Source organism: Cebus imitator, unplaced genomic scaffold (genome assembly GCF_001604975.1).
Source record: "Cebus imitator isolate Cc_AM_T3 unplaced genomic scaffold, Cebus_imitator-1.0 Scaffold0, whole genome shotgun sequence".
Taxonomy (NCBI): domain Eukaryota; kingdom Metazoa; phylum Chordata; class Mammalia; order Primates; family Cebidae; genus Cebus; species Cebus imitator.
In genome coordinates this window covers 14,522,508-14,546,239 of record NW_016107315.1, presented here as the reverse complement: position 1 = coordinate 14,546,239, position 23,732 = coordinate 14,522,508, and the positions used below count along the sequence as shown (strand labels likewise).

The window sequence follows — 23,732 nt, the reverse complement described above, 5'->3', positions numbered from 1 at the left end:
GAACATTTCTAGCTTATTGCTTAAAAATGGGGTAAAGTATTATTTCTAATATAAAGAAAGGAAAACTAATGTTAACTTTTAGCTTAACGGGAAATAAATTTTAAACAATTATTCTGAGGTACCAAGGACTACGGATACAGCATGTACTGGTTTTTATACAGCTGCCAATACTGCTTTATAATAAGAATATGTATATTTTTTTCTTCCTTTAAAAAAATACTGATTTTTCCAGTGCTCTACACATTCAGAAACTTCTCTGGTAATGAAATGATCCCTGAAAGTACAATCTTAAGGATATAGTTTTAATCAGTAACATTATAAAAATTTTTAGATACAGCAAGATTTAAAGAATTTTATACCAAACTGGAAAGGAGGAAGTCAAACCGTTGCTGTTTGCTGATGATATGATTGTATACCTAGAAAACCCTAAAGACTCTTTTGAAAAGCTTCTAGATCTGATAAATGAATTATCAATGTACACTAATCAGTAGCATTGCTATACACCAATGATGACCTAGCTGAGAATCAAATCAAGAATGCAATCTCTTTACAACAGCTGCAAAAACAAACAAACAAAAAACTTCTAATAGGAATATACTAAGTAGGTGAAAGGCCTCCACAAGGAAGACTACAAAACACTCTTGAAACAAACCATAAACGACATAAACAAATGAAAATACATCCCATGCTCATGGATGGGTAGACTCAATATGGTGACAATGACCTTACTGCCAAAAGTCATCTACAGATTCAATGCAATTCACATCAAAATACCATCATCATTCTTCACAGAACTAGAAAAAACAATTCTAAAATTCATGTGGAACCAAAAAAGAGCCCACAGAGCCAAAGCAAGACTAAGCAAAAAGAACAAATCTGGAGGAATCACATTATCTGACTTCAAACTACACTATAAGGCTATAGTTAACAATACAGTATGATGCTGGTATAAAAACAGGCATGTAGACGGATGGAACAGAATACAGAACCCAAAAATAAAGCCAAATACTTGCAGCCAACTGGTCTTTGACAAAACAAACAAAAACATAATGTGGAGAACGAACACCCTAGTCAACAAATGGTGCTGGAATAATTGGTAAGCCACATGTAGAAGGATGAAACTGGACCCTCATCTCTCATCTTATACAAAAATCAACCCAAGATGGATCAAAGACTTAAATCTAAGGCCCGAAGCCATAAAAATTATTGAAAATGACATCAGAAAAACTCTTCTAGACATTAGCTTAGGCAAAGAATTTACGAACAAGAACCCAAAAGCAAATGCAACAAAAATAAATAAATGAGACCTAAACTAAAAAGCTTTTACACAGCAAAAGAAATAATCAGCAGAATAAACAGACAACCAAGAGTGGGAGAAAATTTTTGTAAACTATGCATCCAACAAGGACTAATATCAAGAAACCATAAGGAATCCAAACAAATCAGCCAAAAATTAAAAAAACAAAAACCAATCCCATCATCAAAAAGTAGATAAAAAAACAAATAGACAATTCTCAAATGATCTAAAAACAGCCAACAAACACGTGAAAAAATGTTCAACATCATTAATTATCAGGGAAATGAAAATTAAAACCACAATGAGGTATTACCTTATTCCTGTAAGAATGGCCATAATTTAAAAATAAAAAAAAAAATACTGGCATCAATGTGGTGAAAATGGAACACTTTATACTGATGGTGGAAATGCAAACTAGTACAACCACTATGAAAAACAGTATGGAGATTCCTTGAAAAACTAAAAGTAGAACTACCATTTGATCCAGCAATCCCACTACTGGGTATCTACCTGAAAGTAAATAAGTCATTACATGAAAAAATGCACACACATGTTTATAGCAGCACAATTCAGAATCAGAAAAATATGGAACCAATCGAAATGCCCATCAATCAGTGAGCAGATGAAGAAAATGTGGTATATTTACACCACGGAAACGGAATGAAATAATGGCCTTTGCAGCAACTTACATGGAGTTGTAGGCCATTATTCCAACTGAAGTAACTCAGGAATAGAAAACCAAATATTGCATGTTCTCACTTATAAGTGAGCGCTAAGCTATGAGGACGCAATAGCATATGAAAGACTTTGGGGACTTGAGGGGACATGTGAAAGGGAGTAAGGGAAAAAAGACTACACATTGGGTACAGTATACACTGCTCAGGTGACAGATACACCGAAATCACCACTAAAGAGCTTATCCATATGACCCAAACCACCTGTTCCCCCCAAACTATTAAAAATTTTAAAAAAATCAGTGAACAAGCAAAAAAAAAAAAAAAAAAACTCTTGGTATGTATGTAATATATGATAAAAAGAAAAAGAATAAGAAAAAACCATGATACTTAAAAAAAAAAAAAAAACACACACAAACACAAATAAATAAAAAAGAATTTTATAAACACCTGAAAAGCTGCAACTAGATTCTACCATTAACATTCTATTATAATTGTTTTATCACATACCTATCTGTCCATCAATACATCTTGATTTTTGATATTCTACTTTTAAAATGCCTTTTAAAGTAGTATCTAAATGTAGTTTCTGAAGCAAGGGGTCGGAAACTCCCACACCTAATAGAAAAGAAAGGAAAATGATATACAATCATGGGTGGCATGTGACCCTCAATGATAGACCACAAATACCACGACAGTCTCGTAATACCACATTATTATTATTATTTTTTTTTGAGACACAGTCTCGCTCTGTCGCCCAGGCTGGAGTGCTGTGGCACGATCTCAGCTCACTGCAACCTCTGCCTCCTGGGTTTGAGCAATTCTCCTGTCTCAGCCTCCCAAGTAGCTGAAACTACAGGCGCACGCCACCATGCCTGGCTAATTTTCGTATTTTTAATAGAGACGGGTTTTCACTATACTGGTCAGGCTGGTCTTGAGCTCTCGACCTTAGGTGATCCACCCATCTCGCTTCCCAAGGCATGAGCCACCATGCCCAGCCCAATATACCACATTTTTACTGCACCTTTTCTATGTTTGGATATGTTTAGATATACATATACTTTCCGCTGTGTTACAAAAGCCTACAGCATTCAGTACAGTAGCATACTGTACAGATATCTGGCCTAGGAGCAATAGGCTATACCATATAACCTAGATGTATAGTAGGCCATATCATCAAGTTTTGTCTACACTTTATGATGTTCACAATGACACAGTCACCTAACGACGCACTTCTCAGAACATATCCCCCTTGTAATCTTTGAGGTTGGTACAGCATCATACATGTAGTTCCTTATTCATGGTGACTGAAAATATATTAAATTTTTATGGCTTGTTACATTTAGTTGTGGTAGCAAAGCAGCTAAGTGCTAACTCTAAACAGCCTTGAGTTTGAAACCTTGTCTAGGCAAGTCATTTAATGCTTCTAGTTATCAGTTTCCTTACCGCAAAATAAGATTCTAGTAGCAATGTCAAAGGGTTAATGTGAGATTTAAATAAGATAATATATAAAATGTTTAGTACAGCTGGCAATACAGAAAGGACATAACAAATGTTAGCAATTATTATCATCACTGTATTAGTTCATTCAGCCTACACAAGAGGTTCTAGCTGCTACATGGCTACACATACCCATGCAACTGTTTGTAGTATTATTTTTCATTACCTTATGTGCTCTAACAACCTTGGGTAGTGATCTTACTGAGATTAAAGATAGAATGAGGATGAACGGGTCCAAGTGCACCCATTCTCCATCTTTCCACTCCACTCCCTAACGGAACTAGATGTTCACTCTACTATTGAAAGCAGTGAGTGTGGAGTCCTAGAGTAAGGGAAAAGGAGTCAGGCGGGTGGGAGCAGGGTACAGCAAGAAGAAAAAGCAGATAAGGTATAAGTCTGCCTTTCTTCATGGTCCAAGAAACACAGCCCTCCTGCACAAATAACTCGCAATCTTCCTGCACTCAACTTATCACCAGACTCTTGGCTGACAGAAAAATGCAAGTTAGCTCACTGCAGCCTTGGCCTTATCAGTACTGCACATTGCCCTCTGCAGCACACAGCGCAAGTATCATCCTATAAAATCCCCAGCAAGCCTTTGTCTCCTGGCAGTCAGCTTCTCTCCTGCTGATCTGCCCACTGCACCCTTGCAACCAGACCACTTCCACACTTTCTCTAATAAATCTGCCTTTCTTTACCTACAATTACCTTGGTAAATTCCTTTACTACCTGCAACACTAGCCGCAGCTAGTTGTGACCTATGACAGTGAGGATGAACACAAGAAAACACACTATGGGCACGGTTCCGCTTTTCAGTACTTGGTTGACAGGAGGCTGATAATCTGCCTAATTGTGCTCTGCTTCCTTTAGATGAATACTGCTGCTGCCTCTTAAAACTTCATTTGAGACCACATAATTATGAATTTCTATCAAATTTTGTCCAACCCAAACAAAATGTGTTATCTTCACTGATCACACATCCAAATGCCTTTATATCTGTACATATCATATTTATGCCAGTTTTGCTGTAGATGGAGTTGGCTGGGCATGGTGGCTCACATCTGTAATCCCAGCACTTCAAGAGGCCAGGATTACACTTTGGGAAGCTGAGACAGGTGAATCACTTGAGGTCAGGAGTTTTGAGACCACCCTGGACAACATAGTGAAACCCTATCTCTACTAAAAAATACAAAAATTAGCTGGGTGTAGTGGTACACACCTGTAATCCCAGCTACTAGGGAGGCTGAGGTAGGAGAATCGCTTGAAACCAGGTGGCAGGTTGCAGTGAGCCAAGATCGAGCCACTGCACTACAGCCTGGGCAACAGAGGGGAGACTACATCTTAAAAAAAAAAAAAAGTAGAAAAAGTAGGTAGAATCATAAAACATCTACCAAGTACATGCCTCTTTAAAGACATCATTTAAGTAAAAGCTGCAGTTCTACTTTTACGGAATTTTTATTTAAAAATACGGTATTTGGGCTGGGCGCCGTGGCTTATGCCTATAATCTTAGCACTTTGGGAGGCCAAGGCAGCAGAATCACTTGAGCTCAGGAGTTTGAGAGACCAGACTGGACAACATAGTGACAACTCATCTCTATTTGAAAAAAAGAAAAAAAAAAGGAAAAAAAAAAAAAAGAGAGCCAGGTACAGTGGTGCACGCCTGTAGTCTCAGCTACTCAGAAGGCTGAGGCAGGAAGATCGCTTGAGCCCAGAAGTTCTGGGCTGTGGTATGCTACGCCTATCAGGTGTCCACACTAAATTTAGCATGAATATGGTGACCTCCCAGGAGTGAGGGACCACCAGGTTGCCTAATGTGGGGTAAACTGGCCCAGGTTGGAAACAGGAGGTCAAAACTCCCACGCTTATCAGTAGTAGGACTGCATCTGTGAAAAGTCAATGCGCTCCAGCCTGGGCAACACAGTGAGCCCCTGCCACTTAAAAAAAAAAAAAAAAAAAAAAGCAAGCATGAAATCCACTTCTCTGCTAACTTCTAAAAAATTAGTCTTAGTTCTTTTCTTTCTCTTTGCCAGAGAAAGCAGAATCTAATTTTAAAATTTAAAAGTACTATGTGGCTTCATATAACATACTTTGTCTACTGCTAATTCTCCTGAACTTGATATGAGCATGTAATAGGATATTAAAAGAGTATGGTAAAAGTAAAGAATACCTCATCTTAAAAAACTAATTTGGATGAGGTTTCTCCAAGTATACTTTTAAAACATTATTTTGACTTCTACGCTACGTATATACTTTACATATTCAAAAATAAAATAAAATCCTAAGGAAAAACTGAAACCTATGAACCATATCAAATTGGTAGCATAACCAGAGAAAAGTATTTTAAATGACTTTTGAACACAGTACTCATTATACATTTTTCATGCAATATATTCTAAATATGAAAATAAATGCAAAAAAAATCTTAAACTTTATTAAGCTTATTGATATTAGTAATACCAGCACTGTAATTTTAAAATGATTTTATGTATATAGTGAGAGAAAGCAAATACATTTATTAATTTTTTTTTTGAGACGGGGCTCACTCTGTCATCCAGGCTGGAGGGCAGTGGCTTGAACATGGCTCACTGCAGCCTCAACCGGGGCTCAAGCGATCCACCTGCTTCAGCCTCCTGAGCAGCTGGGAACACAGGCACACACCAACATGCCTGGCTAATTTTTTTTATCTTTTGTGCAAATGGGGTCTCATCATGTTGCCCAGACTGGCCTTGAACTCCTGGGCTCAAGCAATCCTTCCACCTCAGCCTTTCAAAGTCCAGAGATTACAGGCATGAGCCACCATGCTTAGCCAGTTTATTAATTCTATTAAAGATTTTCATTTAAGATAAGAGACAAATACAGAGTCAAGGAAGAAAAAGTCTGCTTGCTAAATAGGAATTGGAATATCACTCTGAACTCATGATTAAACAAACTTAGTTTTCTCCTCTCAAAGTACCTGGAAGCAATGATACTGCAGCAGTAATGAATATGCTAAACATCCAGAACTTGGTTTCTATATACAATTTCTCACCAAGCCTCCTTGGATAAATAGCCCTTTCCAGAGGTGAGGAAACAAAGCATAAGGTAAACCTGGAGTATTTTGTGTTAGAAAGCACTCCAAGATTAATTGGGAGCAGGGGTGTCAAAACACACAAGAGTCAGCTTGAAATGATTCCTACTTACCAAATCTGGGACAATTTGGCCATTAAAAAGAAAAACGACTGTAACTGGTTATAAAACAAGGAATAAATTAAAACCCATGAGAGTCCATGGTGGCATTACTCACCCCTCCCTGAAAAAACATCTTATTTGCCATCATTGGGGGGTGACTATTCCTCCAGCTCTTTACTATGAATATTGGAAAGCAAAGAGAAGAAATTTAACATTTAATTTGCATTTTGGGGAAGAACAATAGTTTAACTGCACTTAATTAAGGAAATCTCTTTCTTAGAGAGAACCTCCAATAAAATAACTGATTTAAGCAACATTCATCATGGGCGTTAAAAATCACTATGCAAAAGATTGTCAGAAACGGTATTTGCTTAGTGTCCACGGATTATCCCAAGATTACATATTAATCGCAAACTGGCAAACCACACCTTTACAACAGGTCAGTAGTCAGGACTTTATATATAATCAAATGGTTACATTTAGCATCATTAATAGTGCGGAAATCTGACATTATGTGCCCCCTACATTACGCAATAGGAGGTACACAGCATCACCTATTAAATATTCTTGCCAAGGAAGGTTTTACTTTAAGCTAATTAAGCCTTCCTTTACACCTAACTTCCAATTAATAGGAAATTTAGGGAGAAAGAGGAATAAATGAAATGACATTAGCAGGGCACAAATCCAGAATGTGGGTATATTCTACAAGGCAACTGGTTTGGTCAATTAGGTGTCAGAAAAAAAGGAAGGAGGGGACATTCATCCTATTTAACTTTCCCAGCAAAAAGGAGGGGGGATGGATACTATTCTTTTTACAAAAGAAACTAAAGACTTAATTACCAAATGCAATCAATGCATGAATATTGACTGACTACAGCTGGGGGAAGAACCCTCAAAGACACTTTGGAACAATTGAGGAATTCTGAATAAGGAGTTGTTGATTTTGACAGGTATTAATAATGATACTGGAGTTAGCAGGAGAATGTCCCTATTTTTAGGAAATATATGCTGAAACATTTGAGGATTATGGTTTCAAATAACTACACACATACAGAGAAAGAAGGGAAACACTATGGCAAAAATGCTAATCACTGAATCGGATATTCATTGCATTGATTAGCATTTTTATTCATTTCATGAATAACCAATCACAATTGCATAGAATCAACCTCTGTAAGACTGAAATTTTTCGTAACAAAGTTAATAAAATTGTACTTCCATTGAGAAGTACAGAAGAAAGTATATGAAAGTATACCTATACCGGAATTACATTTGGGTTGAAATCTAAACTATCTTACTAGTTGTGTGCCCTAAGGCAAGTTATAATTCTTAGGATCGCTATGTTTGTCACTTCTGTAAAATTCAAGTAATAATATTTGCATCATTAGGTTCTGAGAATTAAATGATTACAAATGCAAAAATGCCAAGCAGTACTGCAGAAAATAAACCTGGTTTTCATAATCAATATATTACTACTAAACCTAAAATACAAATCTACAGGACAATGTTCATTATATTCACACTCTATAAGGGGAAACTACATTAGATAAAATTATTATTAGTCCACTGGCAGTCCAAGCGAAGTAATGGGAGAAATGAAGATTTATACAGTATTTTTTAAACCCAGCAATTCCAACTGAACACCTAGAGAAAAGGAAATCAAAACTGTGCAGCCTGCTTCCGGTATTAGCCTATCTCCATATAAAACATTAAGAAAATAAGTGGAAGTTACAGAGAATTTCTTCCTGACTTCAAGAGATCATCTACTTACATGCTAAAAATGAAATTAAGTTTTTGTCTTCATTTCTCTAAGTTCCAAAAAAAGCACCCAATTACGGGGTTTTATTCTAAATTCTGCTTGGAGTCATAGAACTCACATGGACGCAATTTCCTTTAATCAGTTCTAACATACATGTCATTTCTCGAGGTAACCCCTTTTTCTGATTAGGCCAGCAATAAAACGACTAGATGCAGAGTGATCCTCAGGAAGGAAAGAAAAAGAGGTGTTTGTGTATACACACACACATATATACACATACATATTTTTAAAGAAGTGCCATCTTTCTCTTTCCTGTACCAGAGAAAAAGCAGAAAGGCAAAGGAGGAAAAAAAACCAGGTCTGAGCCTCCCGGGTTCGACCAGGTGAGAGGTGGCAATACCTCCGGCCGCTCCGGGTTAGGCTGCCGGGCAAATGGGCGTGCAAAGGACGGGCAGCTCCCTGGTAGGTCGGGGTAACTGCTCCGGGACCGCGGGGCCCAAGGCCGGTCTCCTCCCTGAAGGATTAAATGCCACTGAGGGGATCCCGTGGGGTGTCTCCCGGCGCGGACGAGGGTGACAGACCCGGCTCTCCGCTCCCTACGGCGCCAGGTGGGGCCCACGCGGTGTCAGCCCTGGGCGGCGTGCAGGGGCCGCCCCCCGCGCGGCCGGAGCCCGCCCTCTCCTCCCCGTTACCTGCGGGCGGCGGCGCCGGGCCCGGAGGCCTGCTGCTCCTCCTCCTCCTCCCGCCAGGCTGGGGCGGCGAGGCGGCGTCGGCGGCCCGGGGGGAGGGGGCGGAGCGCGCGGCTCGCTGCCTCTCTCCTCCCCCGGGAGGCTCAGGGGCCCCTATCTCGGGCCACCGCGCCTAGGCCCGTGAGCAGCCTGTGGCTGAGGCATGGCGGCACAGCCCACCGGCGTGCCTGCGAAGTAGGAGTGCGAGGCGGCTGGGAGGATAGCACCCCTGGCGCTCGGAGGGGCCTGAGGGGAGGAGCGAGGGCGCCTGGGAGCCGCGCGCGGGCGGCCGTTGGGGACGGTTGGCCGAGGGCAGGCGGTTGTTTGGGGAGCGCGGCGACGGCTCGCGTGTTCCCGGCGGGGCGGGGTGGGGAAGGGGAAGGGGACTGAGGGGAGGGGAGGGGGAGGTTGGGAGGGAGCCGCCGCCGCGCGCGTGCGGGCCGGAGCCGCCGCCGTTGCCGCTCCGCTCACTCCAGCCTGTTTGGGGGCACTTTGTTTGTGTCCCACAATGCTCTGCGCGGGCGGCCTGGCTGGGGAAGGAGGGGTGGGGCGGGGCAAAGCGAGCTCGGGGGCGGGACTCGGGGCGGGGAAGGAAACGTGATGATTGCGCAAGCGCAGAAAATGGGACCTCCTGGCCGTCGGGACTTGCACGGTGGGTGACTCCATCTCCTTAGACGGTAGAACCCGCGTGACCCAGAAAGGCGGTGGGTCTTGACACAGTATTTTTGCCTATGTGCGCACAGGTGCAGATTTTCGTATACCCCCATAAGCCCTGTCCCATTTGTCCTTCCTCTAAGCCGTCCTCCCATCCAGCTCCCCTCTCACACCTGGGAAGCGTTTCTCCGCAGGAGTCACACTTCTGGGAGTTTTTTTTTTCTTCGAACTAAAAGCATAACTCCTATTTTCTCGGGTGGTTTCTGTAGCTAGGGCGAAATCGAAACACTTAAGCCCCTCTTCGGCGAGGGAGGTCAGTTGGTAATTGCCCATTGTTCACCCATGGAAACGGGCCTGCCAAGGGCCGCCCCGCAGACGGGTGAGCCGGTGCCCCGGTCCTGGGCGGACAGCGACCTGCGGCGGGTGTCTGGAGTGTGTGGCTCCTCGGGCCTCCTCGCAGTGCTTGCTTTTTGCCGCTTAGCTCTTGCCTAGGTGACCCTGGCAGGGCGTGCGGCTCTGAGATGAGTGGAGAAATGGACTTCCAGGTCCCTCTCGTTCCTCCAACACAGGAACACCTAGAGCTGCTCCAAAAATATACCTTATTTCTTCCACGACCGTGAATCTGTCGTGTTTGCTTCACCATCACTTCCCTGGCCTTCCCGGAGGAAGTGTGCGGGCCACCCCAAAGTAACCAGTATGCCCGGTGTGTTTTGCAACTCTTGGTCGACTGCAAAATCAATCAACCTAGGCATAAGTCTCGGCTTCCCTGACCAGGCGGGCGAGCGCGCTCCGCACCGCCCCCGGAGGCCGTAGGGGCGCCCAGGACTGCAGGCGGCAGCGCCCCAGGTGCCTGGGGGCGGGCGGGGTGAGGGCAGGTGCTTCTTGGGCGCTTTGCGTTTTCCCACGCCTCCAGCTTGCAAACCGAAAGACTTCTTTCCAGAGGATTTTGTGCAAGGGGGGTGGACGTCCCCCGAAGTAGAGTGGATTTTTCTTCTGAAACACTTGGCAACGTCTCACAATAATTCACTCTTTGAGAGACAAACAGCCAAGCACCTGAGCACCCCAATTCTGACACTTGAAATCTTGAGGAAAAAAGGCATAAAAACAACTTGTGTTTTTATAGTCCTTTGCAGTTTCCAACAAGTTTTCAAGTACGGGTGTATGTTATTTAATCCTGACAGCAACCGTAATTCACAGGTTTTATCACAGGTTTTTATTATTAATTATTATTCCCACTATCATTTTTATTATTCCCATTTCAGAGATGAGAAAAATCAGAAAGATGCGAATTAGGCCCAGAAACTTTTGCACTAAGATTTGAAGAAGGGAAGGGAAAGAAGGCAGAATGCTTACCCGAGAAAGGACTAGTGGCCACAGAGCGAGACTCAGGAAAGGGCAGGAGCTAGAGCCCTGGTGAGGGGTGTGTGAGAGTGTATGTAGGTGGAAAGCAAATGGGAAAGAATCAGGATGGAATGAAGTAGTCAGATAAATCCTGTCTACCTCTCCGAGTGCCTTTAGCAGGGTAAAAGACCATGAGGCAAGTCTTTAGTCAGTGTTTCTCCAGGGACTGTGGTGGCAGCTCCCCAACTACCACAATGACACAAAAATTTTCTTTCCTTTGTAGTACAACCTGAAGTCAGGTAGAAGAATGCCTCTAGCTTGGTTATTTTTGCCCAGAATTGCTCTAGCTTTTCAGGGTCTTTCGTAGTTCTATACAAATTTTAGGATTGTTTTTTCTAATTCTGTGATTAGTGTCACTGATAGGTAGGGATTGCACTATACCTGTAGGTGGCTTTGGATAGTATGGATATTTTAACAATATTAATTCTTTCAATCCATGAGCATATCTTTCCATTTTTTTTTTTTTTGGTTCTCTTATATTTCTTTCATCAATGCTTATATTTTTCCGTGTAGAGATTTTTCATTTCTTTGCTTAAATTTATTCCTAGGTATTTTATTTTGCTTTTTTGTAGCTATTGTAAATGAGATTGTTTGCTTGATTTCTTTTTCAGATTGATGGCTGTTAGCTTCTAGAAAATCAACTGATTTTTGTATCCTGCAACTTAACTAAATTTGTTCATCAAAGTTCTGAGAGATGGATTCTTTAGGTTTTTCTAAATACAAGATCATGTTATCTACAAACAAGAATAATTTGACCTCTTCCTTTCCAATTTAGTTGCCCTTTATTTCTTTCTCTTGCCTAATTGTTGTGGTGAGGACTTCCAGAACTATGTTGAATAGTAGTGGTGAAAGTGGGTATCTTTGTCTTGTTCCAGATCTTAGTGGAAAGGCTTTCAATGTTTTCCTGTTCAGTGTGATATTAGCTGTGGGTTTGTCATACATGGCTTTTATCATTTAAAAACTTTTTTTTCCCTTAGATTATTCTCTTGTCTCCTCTGCTTTTCCCACTTAAAAAAAAATTTTTTTTTGAAGACAGGCTCTTATTGTTTTGTCCAAGAATGCAGTGGTGCAGTCATAGCTGCATATAGCCACAAACTCCTGGGCACAAGCATTCTCTGGCCTTAGCCTTCCAAATAGTGATGACTACTAGTGTGCCACCATGCCTGGCTAATTTTTAAAATTTTTTTGTAGAGCTGGGTCTTGCTATGTGAACTCGGGCTCAAGAGATTCTCCTGATTACAGGCGTAAGCCACCATGCCTGATTCTATTTCCTGCTTTTCTATTTCTCACTTAACATTGAAATGTTTTATCATCCTTCCACTCCACTCCCACCTCAGGTCTGAAGACTTTATTAACTAACAAATGACTGTGAGGCCCTTAAGGGCTCAGTGCCAGATGCTTGGAGAGGGTGTGAGAAAAAATACAAAGAAGATTAACTTTGCAGGAGCCCTCTTGTCTGTTTTGGCTCTGGGCAGGGTCAGTTTCTGTGGCTTCTGCAGCCTCCCACCTTTTTCCGTCTTGAGCTGGTAGAGACTTGCCTATGGGTTGCTGGAATATATACACCTTTCTTTGACACTAGGTTAAATAATACTGCTGGGAGGATTTTATGAAATGAGAATCCTGTACACAGGTGAAACAAACAAATGTAGACAGTATGAGGAACCTTTAATTATTAACCTGGTGTGGATGATTCTGAGGAATTCAAATTCCAGGCAAATTCCAGGAGTTATATTTCAGCCACAAGCTGTTTAGGGGACTAAATTCTGGCAAAAGATGGTACTTCCTTGTGGAAGACCATTAGAACTGAGCGAAAACTTATTTAGTCCGAAAGCATTAGCATTAAGGCATGAATGCTTTCTACCCAACCTTGCTTCCTTATTAGATCATCCAACTACACATGTGAAAAATTAATCTCACTCCCTTACCCTAAAATTTGTACCTCTTCTAGTGTGCGCATTTTACCATTCACCCAGTGGAGCAGATTGACTTTGCTACTTTACTACTGCATCTCAATTCCAATCCGTCAACAAGTCCTGTTGAATCTGTCTGTCTCCACTGCCACTGTCCTAAAATAAGATGATGCTAGCTTGTGCCTGGAGAGTTATAATGCCACTTAGGTGGTTTCCCGAATGCAATCTCCCTCTTCCTCCTTTTCTAAATGGTCGCCAGAGTTGTAATGCATAGCAGTCAAGTCACCCAACAATGCTTTCCTATTATTCTCAAGATAAAGCCCCAAACCCTTAGCATGGCTTTCACACCACTACGCAATCTGGGCCCTTTCAGTGTCTTGAGCTTCATCTCTTAACTATGCTCTTTCAGGAAACATGCCAGTTGCAGAGGCGGTTTTTTTTTTTAACGTCTTCTAAAATGCCATGCTCTTTCTCCACTACACATATTATTCCTTCTGTGTGGAAATACTGTACTCCATTCCTTAGCTGATTTCCTTTCCATCCGCAGATCTCTTCTTTTCCATATAGATGCACGCACGCACGCGTGCACACACACACACACACACACACGTCAGCTTTCTTGAGATATAATTCACATGCCATACAATTCACCCATTTAAGGTATGTAATGAACTGGCTTTTCGCATATTCACAGAGTTGTGTAACCATCACCATAATCAATTTTATAATGTTCTCATGACCCAGAAAGAAACACATAACCTGTTAGCAGTCACTCCCATTTTCTCCCAACTCTGGCCCTACAAACCACTAACTTAATTACTTTCTGTCTGTACAGTTCTGCCATTTTTTCTTTTTTGCAGTTTCAGTGGGGAGTTGTGCCGCGTTTGGCTGGTATATCGGTTAAGTTCTCTGCATTGTTTTTCCTCTCTTTTTTTCCCCCAGCATTTGTAAAAAGGGACTAGGTTGTTTGCCCTATAATGTTTGCCACAATTGATTTTGTCAGCTGCATCCCTGTGGAGCATTTATGTTCCCTTATCTGCATTTAGTGTAATTTGACAGTAGGATCTAAATGTTTTATCAGATTCAAATTTAATTTTTGGCAGTATTACTTCATAGGTGGCAGTGTACTTTTCCACTGAGAAATATAGAATGTATGCTTGTCTTTCTTTTTGTGTTGTTGGCAGCCATTGATGAGAAATATCTAGATCAATTCATTCATTAGGAGTTTTTAAATGGTAATTTAATTCCATCATTCTTCATTTATTAGCTATTGTACAATGTTTCTACAAAGGGAAATTGCTCCTTTTTGATTATTTGATTACCTAGTGATATTGTTTATATAGGAAAGCAGGATAAATGGTTGATTCTTTCCCTTTTACCAAATAATTGCATACCTTAATTGTTCTTACTTCTCTCCTTTCAGCCACTACCATCCTGATCCAAAGTCCTTAACCTGACCCCTAAGACCTTGAATCTTTGGGATCCTACTCCTTTTGCAAGGTCCTGCATGATTTGGTCCCTATCTCTATAGCCTCCTTTCAGGCCACTTTCCTCCTTTCTCACTATATCCGAACCATGCTGACCTATTTTCATTTCCTAAGTCACCAGAGTTTTTCCCATTTCAGGGCCTTTGTACATATCCCCTCATCTGGAAAGCTTTCTCCAACTTCCCCTAACTCGCACTTACCTTTCAATCATTGCTTTGTTAAGGAAGACTAGGTTGGTCTTCTGATTATATCCTCTCATACCACCCTCTGTTTGACCTTCATGACACTTCTTATACAGATGCTCCTCAACCTATGATGGGGTTATATTGCAATAAACCCATAATAAGTTGAAAATATCATAAGTCAAAAATGCATTTATTTATTTGATATAGAGTCTCACTCTGTCACCCAGGCTGGCGTGCAGTGGTGCCATCTTAGCTCACTGCAACCTGTGCCCCCCCGGGTTCAAGTGATTCTCCTGCCTCAGCCTCCCAGTGGCTGGGGTTACAGGCATGTACCACCATGCCCACCTAATTTTTGTATTTTTAGTAAAGATGGGGTTTTACCACACTGCCCAGGCTGCCTTCAAACTTCTGACCTCAAGTGATCCACCCGCCTTGGCCTCCCAAAGGGAAGTGCTGGGACTAAAGGCGTGAGCTACTGTACCCCGCCAAAAATGCATTTAATACATTTAACCTACCAGACATCCTACCTGGCTTACCTTAAATGTGCTCAGAACATTTACATTTGCCTACAGTTGGGCAAGATCATCCAACACAAAGTCTGTTTTACAGTAAAGTGTTGACTGTCTCATGTAATTTATGAAAGTGGAAAATAGAATGGTTGCATAGATAATGTGAAGTACAGTTTCTTTGGTATATTTGTCGCTTTACACTGTTGTAAAGTCAAAAAATCTGAAGTTGGGGAATGTCTGCAGTTCATAGTTATGCTTGTTTGTGATAAGCATATGTCTGATCATTTAATGTCTGCCTCCTCGCCAAACCATAAGTTCCATGAAGGCAGCAATCGTATCTACTATTTTTCTTCTAAGATTAATGATTGGAATATAGTATATGCTCAAAAAATAAATGTTGAATTGAAGTCATATTTGGGAAAAAGAAAATATTTTATCTTGGCTGGATGCGGTGGCTCACACCTGTAATCCCCACATTTTGGGAGGCTGAGGCGGGTGGATCACCTGAGGTCAGGAGTTGAAGACCAGCCGGACCAACAAGGTGAAGCTCGTCTCTACTAAAAATACAAAAATTAGCTGGTGTGGTGGTAGGCGCTTGTAGTTCCAGCTACTAGGGAGGCTGTGACAGGGGAATTGCTTGAACCTGGGAGTCGGAGGTTGCAGTGAGTCGAGATCACACCACAGCACTCCAGCCTGAGTGACAGAGCAAGACTCCATCTCANAAAAAAAAAAAAAAAAGAAGAAGAAAAAGAAAATACTTTATCTCAACTTGTAAAGAGTAAAGATAGCTAAGATTTACTGAGTTCTTCTGATATTCAAATCTAAGTAATCTGGCTCCAGAACCTAAGGTATCAGGTTGAAATCCCAATATAGGTGTACCTCACAGATATTGTGGGTTCAGTTCCAGACCATCACAATAAAGTGGGTCACACACATTTTTATGGTTTCTCAGTACATATAAAAGTTATGTTTACACTATACTATGGTCCAAGATTGTCCAACCCATGGCTTGCAGGCTACATGCAACCTAGGACAGCTTTGAGTGTGCCAAACACAAATTTGTAAACTTTCCTAAAACATTATGAGATTTCTTTTGCAATTATTATTATTATTATTTAGCACATCAGCTATTGCTAGTGTTAGTGCATTTTATGTGCGGCCCAAAACGATTCTTCTTTTTCCAATGTGGCCTAGAGAAGCCAGAAGATTGGATACCCCTGCTATAGTCTATTAAGTGTACAAGAGCATTATATCTAAAAAATTTAAAATAAAAGATACTGTATTGCTAAAAAGTGCTAATGATCATCTGAGCCTTCAGCAAGTTATAGTCTTTTTGCTGTTGGAGGGTCTTGCCTCAGTGTTGATTGCTGCTGACTGAGCAAATGATGGTTGCTGGAGGTTGGGCAGCTATAGCAATTTCTTAAGAAATGAGACAACAATGAAGCTTGATGCATCAACTGACTCTTTATTTCACAAAAGATTTCTCTATAGCATGTAATGCTGTTTAATAGCATTTTACCCAAAGTAGAATGTCTTTCAAAATTGGAGTCAGTCCTCTCAAACCCCTCTGCTGCTTTATCAAGTAAGTTTATATAATATTCTAAGTTCTTTGTTGTCATTTCAACAAAGTTCCCAGCATCTTCACCTTTATATTTATCTTGAGTAGATTCCATCTCAAGAAACTATTTTCCACTGCATGTGGCATATGCCTATAAATCCCAGTATTTAGGGAAGCCAAGGTAAGGGAATTACTCAACACCAGGAGTTCAAGAGCAGCCTGTGCAACATAGTGAGACCCCATGTCTACAAAAAAAGAAATGTTTTTAAATTAGCCAGACGTGGTGGCATACACTTGTAGTCCTAGCTAGTTGGGAGGCTGAGGTAGGAAGATTGTTTAGCTGAGGAGTTTGAAGTTACAGTGTGCTATGAATGTGCCACTGCACTCTAGTCTGGGTGACAGAGCAAGCCTCTGTCTCAAAAAACAAAATAATTCCTTTGCCCATTCATCAGAAGCAACTCCTTATTGTTCAAGTTTCATTATGAGATTGTAACAATTCAGTCATATCTTCAGGCTCCACTTCAAATTCTAGTTCTCTTGCTATTTCTAGCACATCTATAATTACTTCCTCTACTGGAGACTTGAACCCTTCAAAGTCATGAGGGGCGGAATCAGCTTCTTCCAAAGTCCTATTAATGTTGATATTTTGACCTCCTCCCATAAATCATAGATGTTCTTAATGACATCTGAAACGGTGAATCCTTTCCAGAATGTTTTCACTTGGCCCAGATCCATCAGAGGAATCACTATACATGGTAGCTAAAGCCTTTTGAAATGTGTTTCTTAAATAATAAGACCTGAAAGTAGAAATAACTCTCTGATCCATGGGCTGCAGAACAGACGTGTTAGCAGGCATAGAAACAACATTAATCTTGTACATCTTCATCATGCTCTTGGGTGACCAGTTACACTGTTAGAGAGTAATACTTTGAAAGGAATCTTCTTTTCTGAGCAGTAGGTCTCAACCGTGGGCTTAAAATATTCAGTAAACTATTCTGTAAACAGATGTGATTTCCTTCAGGCTGTGATGTTTCATTTATAGAATACAGGCAGAATAGATTGAGCATAATTGTTAAGGGCTCTAGGGTTTTCAGAATGGTTAGTGAACACTGGCTTCCACTTAAAGTCACCAGTTGCCTTAGTCCCTAACAAGAGAGTCAGCCTGTCTTTTGAAGCCAGCCACTGCCTTCTTCTATCTAGCTATGAAAGTCCTAAATGTGTCTCCTTCCAATCAAAGGCTGTTTTGTCACAAGAAGCATAGCTTTCAGCTTATCTCAGCTTTTGATATGTCGTCTTCACTAAGCTTAATCATTTCTAGATTTGATTTAAGGTGAGAGATTGTGACTCTTCCTTTCACTTGATCACTTGGAGGCCATTATAGGGTTATTAATTGGCCTAATTCCAATATTGTTGTGTCTCAGGGAAAAGGGAGGTCTAAGGAGAGGCAGAGAGACTGGAAACAACTGATCAGTGGATCTGTAGGAACACACATTTTATTAAGTTTACCGTCTTATATAGGTGCAGTTTGTGGTGCCCCTAAACAATTACAATAATAATCAAAGTTCACTGATCACAGATCACGATAAGAGTTATAATAATTAATGAAAAAGTTTGAAATATTATGAGAATTATCAAAATGTGATAGAGACATAAAGTAAGTGCATGCTGTCGGGAAAATGGCTCCAATAGACTTGTTTGATGCAGAGTTGCCACACATCTTCAATTTGAAAAATGTAGAATCTGCAGTGTGCAGTAAGGTGAGGCACAATGAAACGTAGTACGCATGTATACTCAAATCTGTAGGAATACCCCATGCAAATCTACATATTGAAAAGGAACTAACCTCAATTTTGGGGAGTTCTAAATTTACAAATCCCAGGGAAGAGACTTATTGGCTTAGCTTAGTTTGAGTATTCATTCCTAAACCAATCAACTAAAATCAAAGCAATGGGAATATTATAAGAAAATACAGCATTCATGCAAGATATATGGATGCTATGGGGCAGTTTCCAGGAGAAGGAGGTACACCAGATAAACAGTCTCATAGTAGAGCACATGCATATTTCTTTCCATAGTCTAATTTCATAAATTCTCTTGTCTAGCATAGTGCAGTTTTCCCACACTGAACAGGCACCTTGCCTACTTAATGAAAAACAAGTAAAAGACATGACCAGCTACTACATTTATCTTTCATTTTCAGAATCTCAGTTGATCAGATCTGGATGTGGTTGTATAAAATTTTGCAATCTATGGGCTAAATGGCAAATTTAACAGCTCTCAAAACAATGCAGCCATATCTTTTGCAAAGGTTCCAAGGTCAGCTCCTGTTGTGTGAGAAATTACCATGTGGCAATGGTAACCTCCTAGACCCTTAGGCAAAGTTATCTCGGGGAAGATCCACAGGCCAAACTAAGAATCTAGAATCACACAATTAATTAAGTAATTTAAAATATTCAACGAGAAGTGAGAGGAAAGAGTGAGGTAGATTAACCCTTTTTGGATAAGGTACAAGCAAGGTAGAAGGACCATACTACCTGAATCTGGATTATGCAATGTTCATATTCCTGTCTTTCCCCTTGCTGTGCCAGATTTTCTTTCTGACGGTGTGGTTATGAGGATCAGAGGTGATGTTTGAGCAAGGGGATCCAACAGACAGAAGGTGGATGGAACCAGTGTACACAGGGACTTGCCTATTGGAAAGACACAGGGACACATATGCATGGCAGTAGCTCTATCTCATCAATAAGCCTGATGAGTAGGTCTCAATTTCATTTGCATTTTTGAGCCAAAGTACAAGTGGGGTCAGAATGGTATTGACTATGAGTGGCTGATATAAGGCTTCAAAAAATGTCAAGGGCTTAATGTATCTCAAGTATATTTAGTGAATCATGAATATTTGCATTGGCTTGGTCCTTCCTTCCCTTTCCATCTACTTTAGAACATGTATGTTCTAACATGTCTCACATGCCATTTGCTTCCATACTTGGTTTCATGTAGCCTTTTTATTTTTGTTTTCTGCTGTATTAGTAAAATTGAAAATTCTCTAAAAATTTAAAATGTGTATGTTATAAATCAAAGATTATGTATAGTCAAGACTACCATGGAAGATCTCTTAAACTGCCTAAAAGACACAATATATTGCATTTATGAGCCATGTTGGAGGCTGACATTCTGTCTCAGTAAGTCCAACCTAGAGGATTTTCCTTGCAGCATTGGAACAGATGGCTTATCCTTCTATTGAGCCCCAGAGGAAGTCATCGGCTTGCATTTAGGGCCTCTGAACTTGGAGTCAGACTGCTAGATGCCCACACTATGAGAGGCACCTGGAAACAGACCAACTGAGAGAATGACACATTTGTGTCTTCCATCTTCTTAGTCAAATGATGCTTATACTTTCTTCTCTTAAGCCCACTTTAGTTCATATGAATTAAGTTTGTGTATGTTCTACTTCTAGGATACAAAAAGTATTAAATGATAAAAGACAACTAGATATGCACAATTTTTTAAAAAACCCTTTAGAAAAGAAGAAAAGAGCAACCTACAAAGGTTACTTGTCCAGATCTTATAGCACATCTTCCTGGAGGAGTACAATAAAGTAAATCATAGGGCCAGCAAACTTCATGTGCATATGTTTGTTAACTTACTTACTTAAGAGTAGATTAAGTTCAATATGGCTGCCTCAGGATTCTGCTAGGAGACTCTTCCTTGTTTGTATCCTACATGGCCATTCCTGAGTGTGATGGTTAATATGTGTCAATCTGACTGGGCTAAGAGATACTCAAATAGCTGGTAACACATTATTTCTGGGTGTGTTGGTGAGGATGATCCTGGAAGAGATTTGCATTTGAATCAGTAGATTGAGTAGAGGTCACCCTTACCAACATGGGTGGGTGTCATTCAATCCATCGAGGACCTGGATAGAACACAAAGGTGAAGGAAGGGTGAATTTTTTCCCTCTGCTTGAACTGGGACATCCATCTTCTTTTTCCCTCAGACAGCTGTGCTCCTGATTCTCAGGCCTTGGGACCCAGACCAGGATTTCCATCAGCTCCCTTGGCTCACAGGCCTTCTGACTTCTGACTCGGACTAAATCACACCAACCGCTGTCCAGCTTGCCAACGACAGCACATCGTGGGACTTCTTGGCCTCCGTAATCACTTGAAACAATGCCTTCAGTATATCTCCTATTAAATAAATATATATCTGATTTCTTACTGGTTCTGCTTCTCTGGAGAACCCTGACTAATACACTGAGAAAGAGTTTGGGGAGGATTCCTCTCAAGGGACTCTACTCTATTTTAGCAGTATATTCTATGTTGGTGAATATGTTTGAGCTGGGTCTTATGGGTTGAGCAATAATCACAGGTGATTTTGCAAGGCTTGAGTTTTGTTTTATTTTATTTCGGTTTTTAAGACTGAAAAAGCCCATTGCATTCATTTTTGGGGGACAGTGTTTGCTAATGACCCAATGCAGAAATCATTTGTGGTTAAGATTATGATCTAATCATTCACCAAACTTACAGCAAATGATCTTCACTGGGTCACAATAATAGTGTACAACAGTGGGGTAATTAATATTTTCTAATAAAAAGTGGAACTCTCATAGTAGCTATCTAGATGGGGGAGAAGGTGTTCTCAATTTTGTTGTGTGTTTTTAATTCTGTTTGGCAGTTATATTACATTTTTCTGACTCATTCATTCTTTTGCACTTAGACAACTATTTTCTGTCATCTTCTGTCAGTCCTCCAATACTTCCTTTCCCACTCTCTCAGTTGATGCCCATCATAAAAAACTACTACAGGCCGGGCACAGTGGCTCATACCTGTAATCCCAGCTCTTTGGAAGGCCGAGGTGAGTGGATCACCTGAGGCCTGGAGTTCGAGACCAGACTGGCCAACATGGCGAAACCTTGACTCTACTAAAGATACCAAAAAGTCCAAAAAATTAGCTGAGCATGGTGGCAGGTCCCTGTAATCCCAGCTACTTGGGAGGCTGAGGTAGGGGAATTGCCTGAACCTGGGAGGCAGAGGTTGCAGTGAGCCGAGATTGTGCCACTCTACTCCAGCCTGGGCAACAGAGTGAGACTCTGTCAAAAACAAAACAAAACTAAACAACAATACAAACTACTACAAATGTGGTGGCTTAAAACAACACACATTTATTATCTCACAGTCTAGAAGTCAGGAGTTGGACAGAAGTCTTCCTGGGTTAAAACCAAGGTATAGGCAGGACTATGTCCATTTCTGGAAACCATAGGGAGAAGCCCTTTTTGCCTTTTCTTATTTCTAGAGGCCACTTGCACATCTTGGCTCATGGTCTCCTTATTCCATCTTGAAAGTCAACAACTCTCTGACCCTTTCCCCATCATCATGTTTCTCTCAACCATGTTCTTCTGCCTCCTCCTTCCACTGTTCTTTGTTTTGTTTTGTTTTCTTGAGACAGAGTCTTACTCTGTTGCTCAGGCTGGAGTGCAGTGGTGCAATCTCGGCTCACTTCAACCTCTGCCTGCTGGGTTCAAGCAATTCTGCTGCCTCAGCCTCCCGAGTAGCTGGGACTACAGGTGTGCGCCACCATACCCGGCTAGTTTTTTCTATTTTTAGTAGAGGTGGGGTTTCACCATGTTGGCCAGGCTGGTCTTGAACCCTTGACCTCATGATCCGCCTGCTTTGGCCTCCCAAAGTGCTGCGATTACAGGCATGAGCCACCGTGCCTGGCCCCCTTCCACTGTTTTTAGTAATAGCCATAGTGAAGATGTAGTTCACATACCATATAATTCATGCATTTATATTTTTTTAATTTTTTAATTTAGTTTTAAGATGGGGTTTCACCATGTTGGCCAGGCTGGTCTCCAACTCCTGACCTCAAGTGATCCACCCACCTTGGCCTCCCAAAGTGCTGGGATTACAGGTTTGAGCCACCACGCCCAGCCAATTCATGCATTTAAAGTGTACAATTTGATAGTTGTTAGTATATTCATGGAGTTGTATATCCATCCATTACCAGAACCAAGTTTGGAACATTTTCATCATCCCCAAGAAACCCTGTGCCCTTTAGCAGTTATCTTTTATTCTTGCCCATCACTCATTCCTAACCCTTGGTAACCACTAATCTGCTTTCTGCCTGTATGGATATTCCTCTTCTGGCCTTTTCATGTAGATGAATCACACAGTATGTGTTCTTTTGTCCCGGCTTTCTTCACTTGGTGTGCTTTCAAGGTTCATCCATGCTGTAGCATGTTTCAGTACTTCATCGTCCTCTTCCACTGTTAAGGACTCATGTGATTAGATTGGGTCTACCCTGTTAATCCAGCAAAATCTTCTCATCTCACGGTCCTTACCCTTAATCACATCTGCCAAGTCCCTTTGGCCATGTAAGGTAACACAGTCACAGATCTTGGGTTTAGGACATGGACATCATGGAGGGTCATTACTCAGAGAGAAAATAAAAGCAGTCAGAGCAGAATTCTGACAAACTGTCTATCTCCACTGCCTATCCCTTTTTCCTCAGCATGTTGGTCTATGGCCTCTGCCTTCCCCCTATCAAGTTGGTAGAGAATCTCATGTTCCCAGCATTTGTCACCACAGACTTCCCCTTTCTCTCTTGCTAGCAAAGACCACTGCCACTCAGCACCGGGCCCCTTCTGCTCTCCCTTACTCGGCGGCACTGCTGGAGTTACCCTCCTCTCTCTTGCATTATCCTTTCTTTTCTCTTGGATCATTTCAATTGGTGTAAAATAGCTTGTAATTTCACCCCTCTGAAAACAAAATCATTTTTGATCCCTTTCCCTCTTCTACTATTGCCTCATTTCTTTGTTCCACCGACTCTTTACAACAAAACTTCATGAAAGATTTGTCTATGTTGTTTTCAATTTTTATTTTTCAATTCTGTTTTTTTTTTTTTAGAGG

General features: G+C 41.0%; 1 protein-coding gene and 1 long non-coding RNA gene across 8 annotated transcripts in view; one reads left to right on the top strand and one right to left on the bottom strand.

The window, feature by feature from the left end:
• Positions 1-9,633, bottom strand: part of ZBTB44 (zinc finger and BTB domain containing 44) — an 83,345-nt gene extending 73,712 nt beyond the window's left edge. For 3 of the 7 annotated variants that reach the window (XM_017521965.2, XM_037736046.1, XM_037736049.1), the window contains exon 1: positions 9,088-9,297. Coding sequence is in view for 1 of the 7 variants with exons in the window: in XM_037736053.1 (XP_037591981.1) it covers positions 8,549-8,555 (7 nt within the window). In the remaining 6 variants the exon portion in view is untranslated. Of the gene's footprint in view, positions 1-8,548; positions 8,618-9,087 lie in introns of all 7 variants that reach the window. The other 4 variants (XM_017522189.2, XM_037736053.1, XM_017522481.2 and 1 more) reach the window with 3 other exon arrangements.
• Positions 9,227-21,041, top strand: LOC108300036. The gene is made up of 2 exons (XR_001823236.1): positions 9,227-9,318; positions 20,822-21,041. It is a non-coding gene; the product is annotated as an uncharacterized LOC108300036 (long non-coding RNA).
• Positions 21,042-23,732: the final 2,691 nt, after the last annotated feature.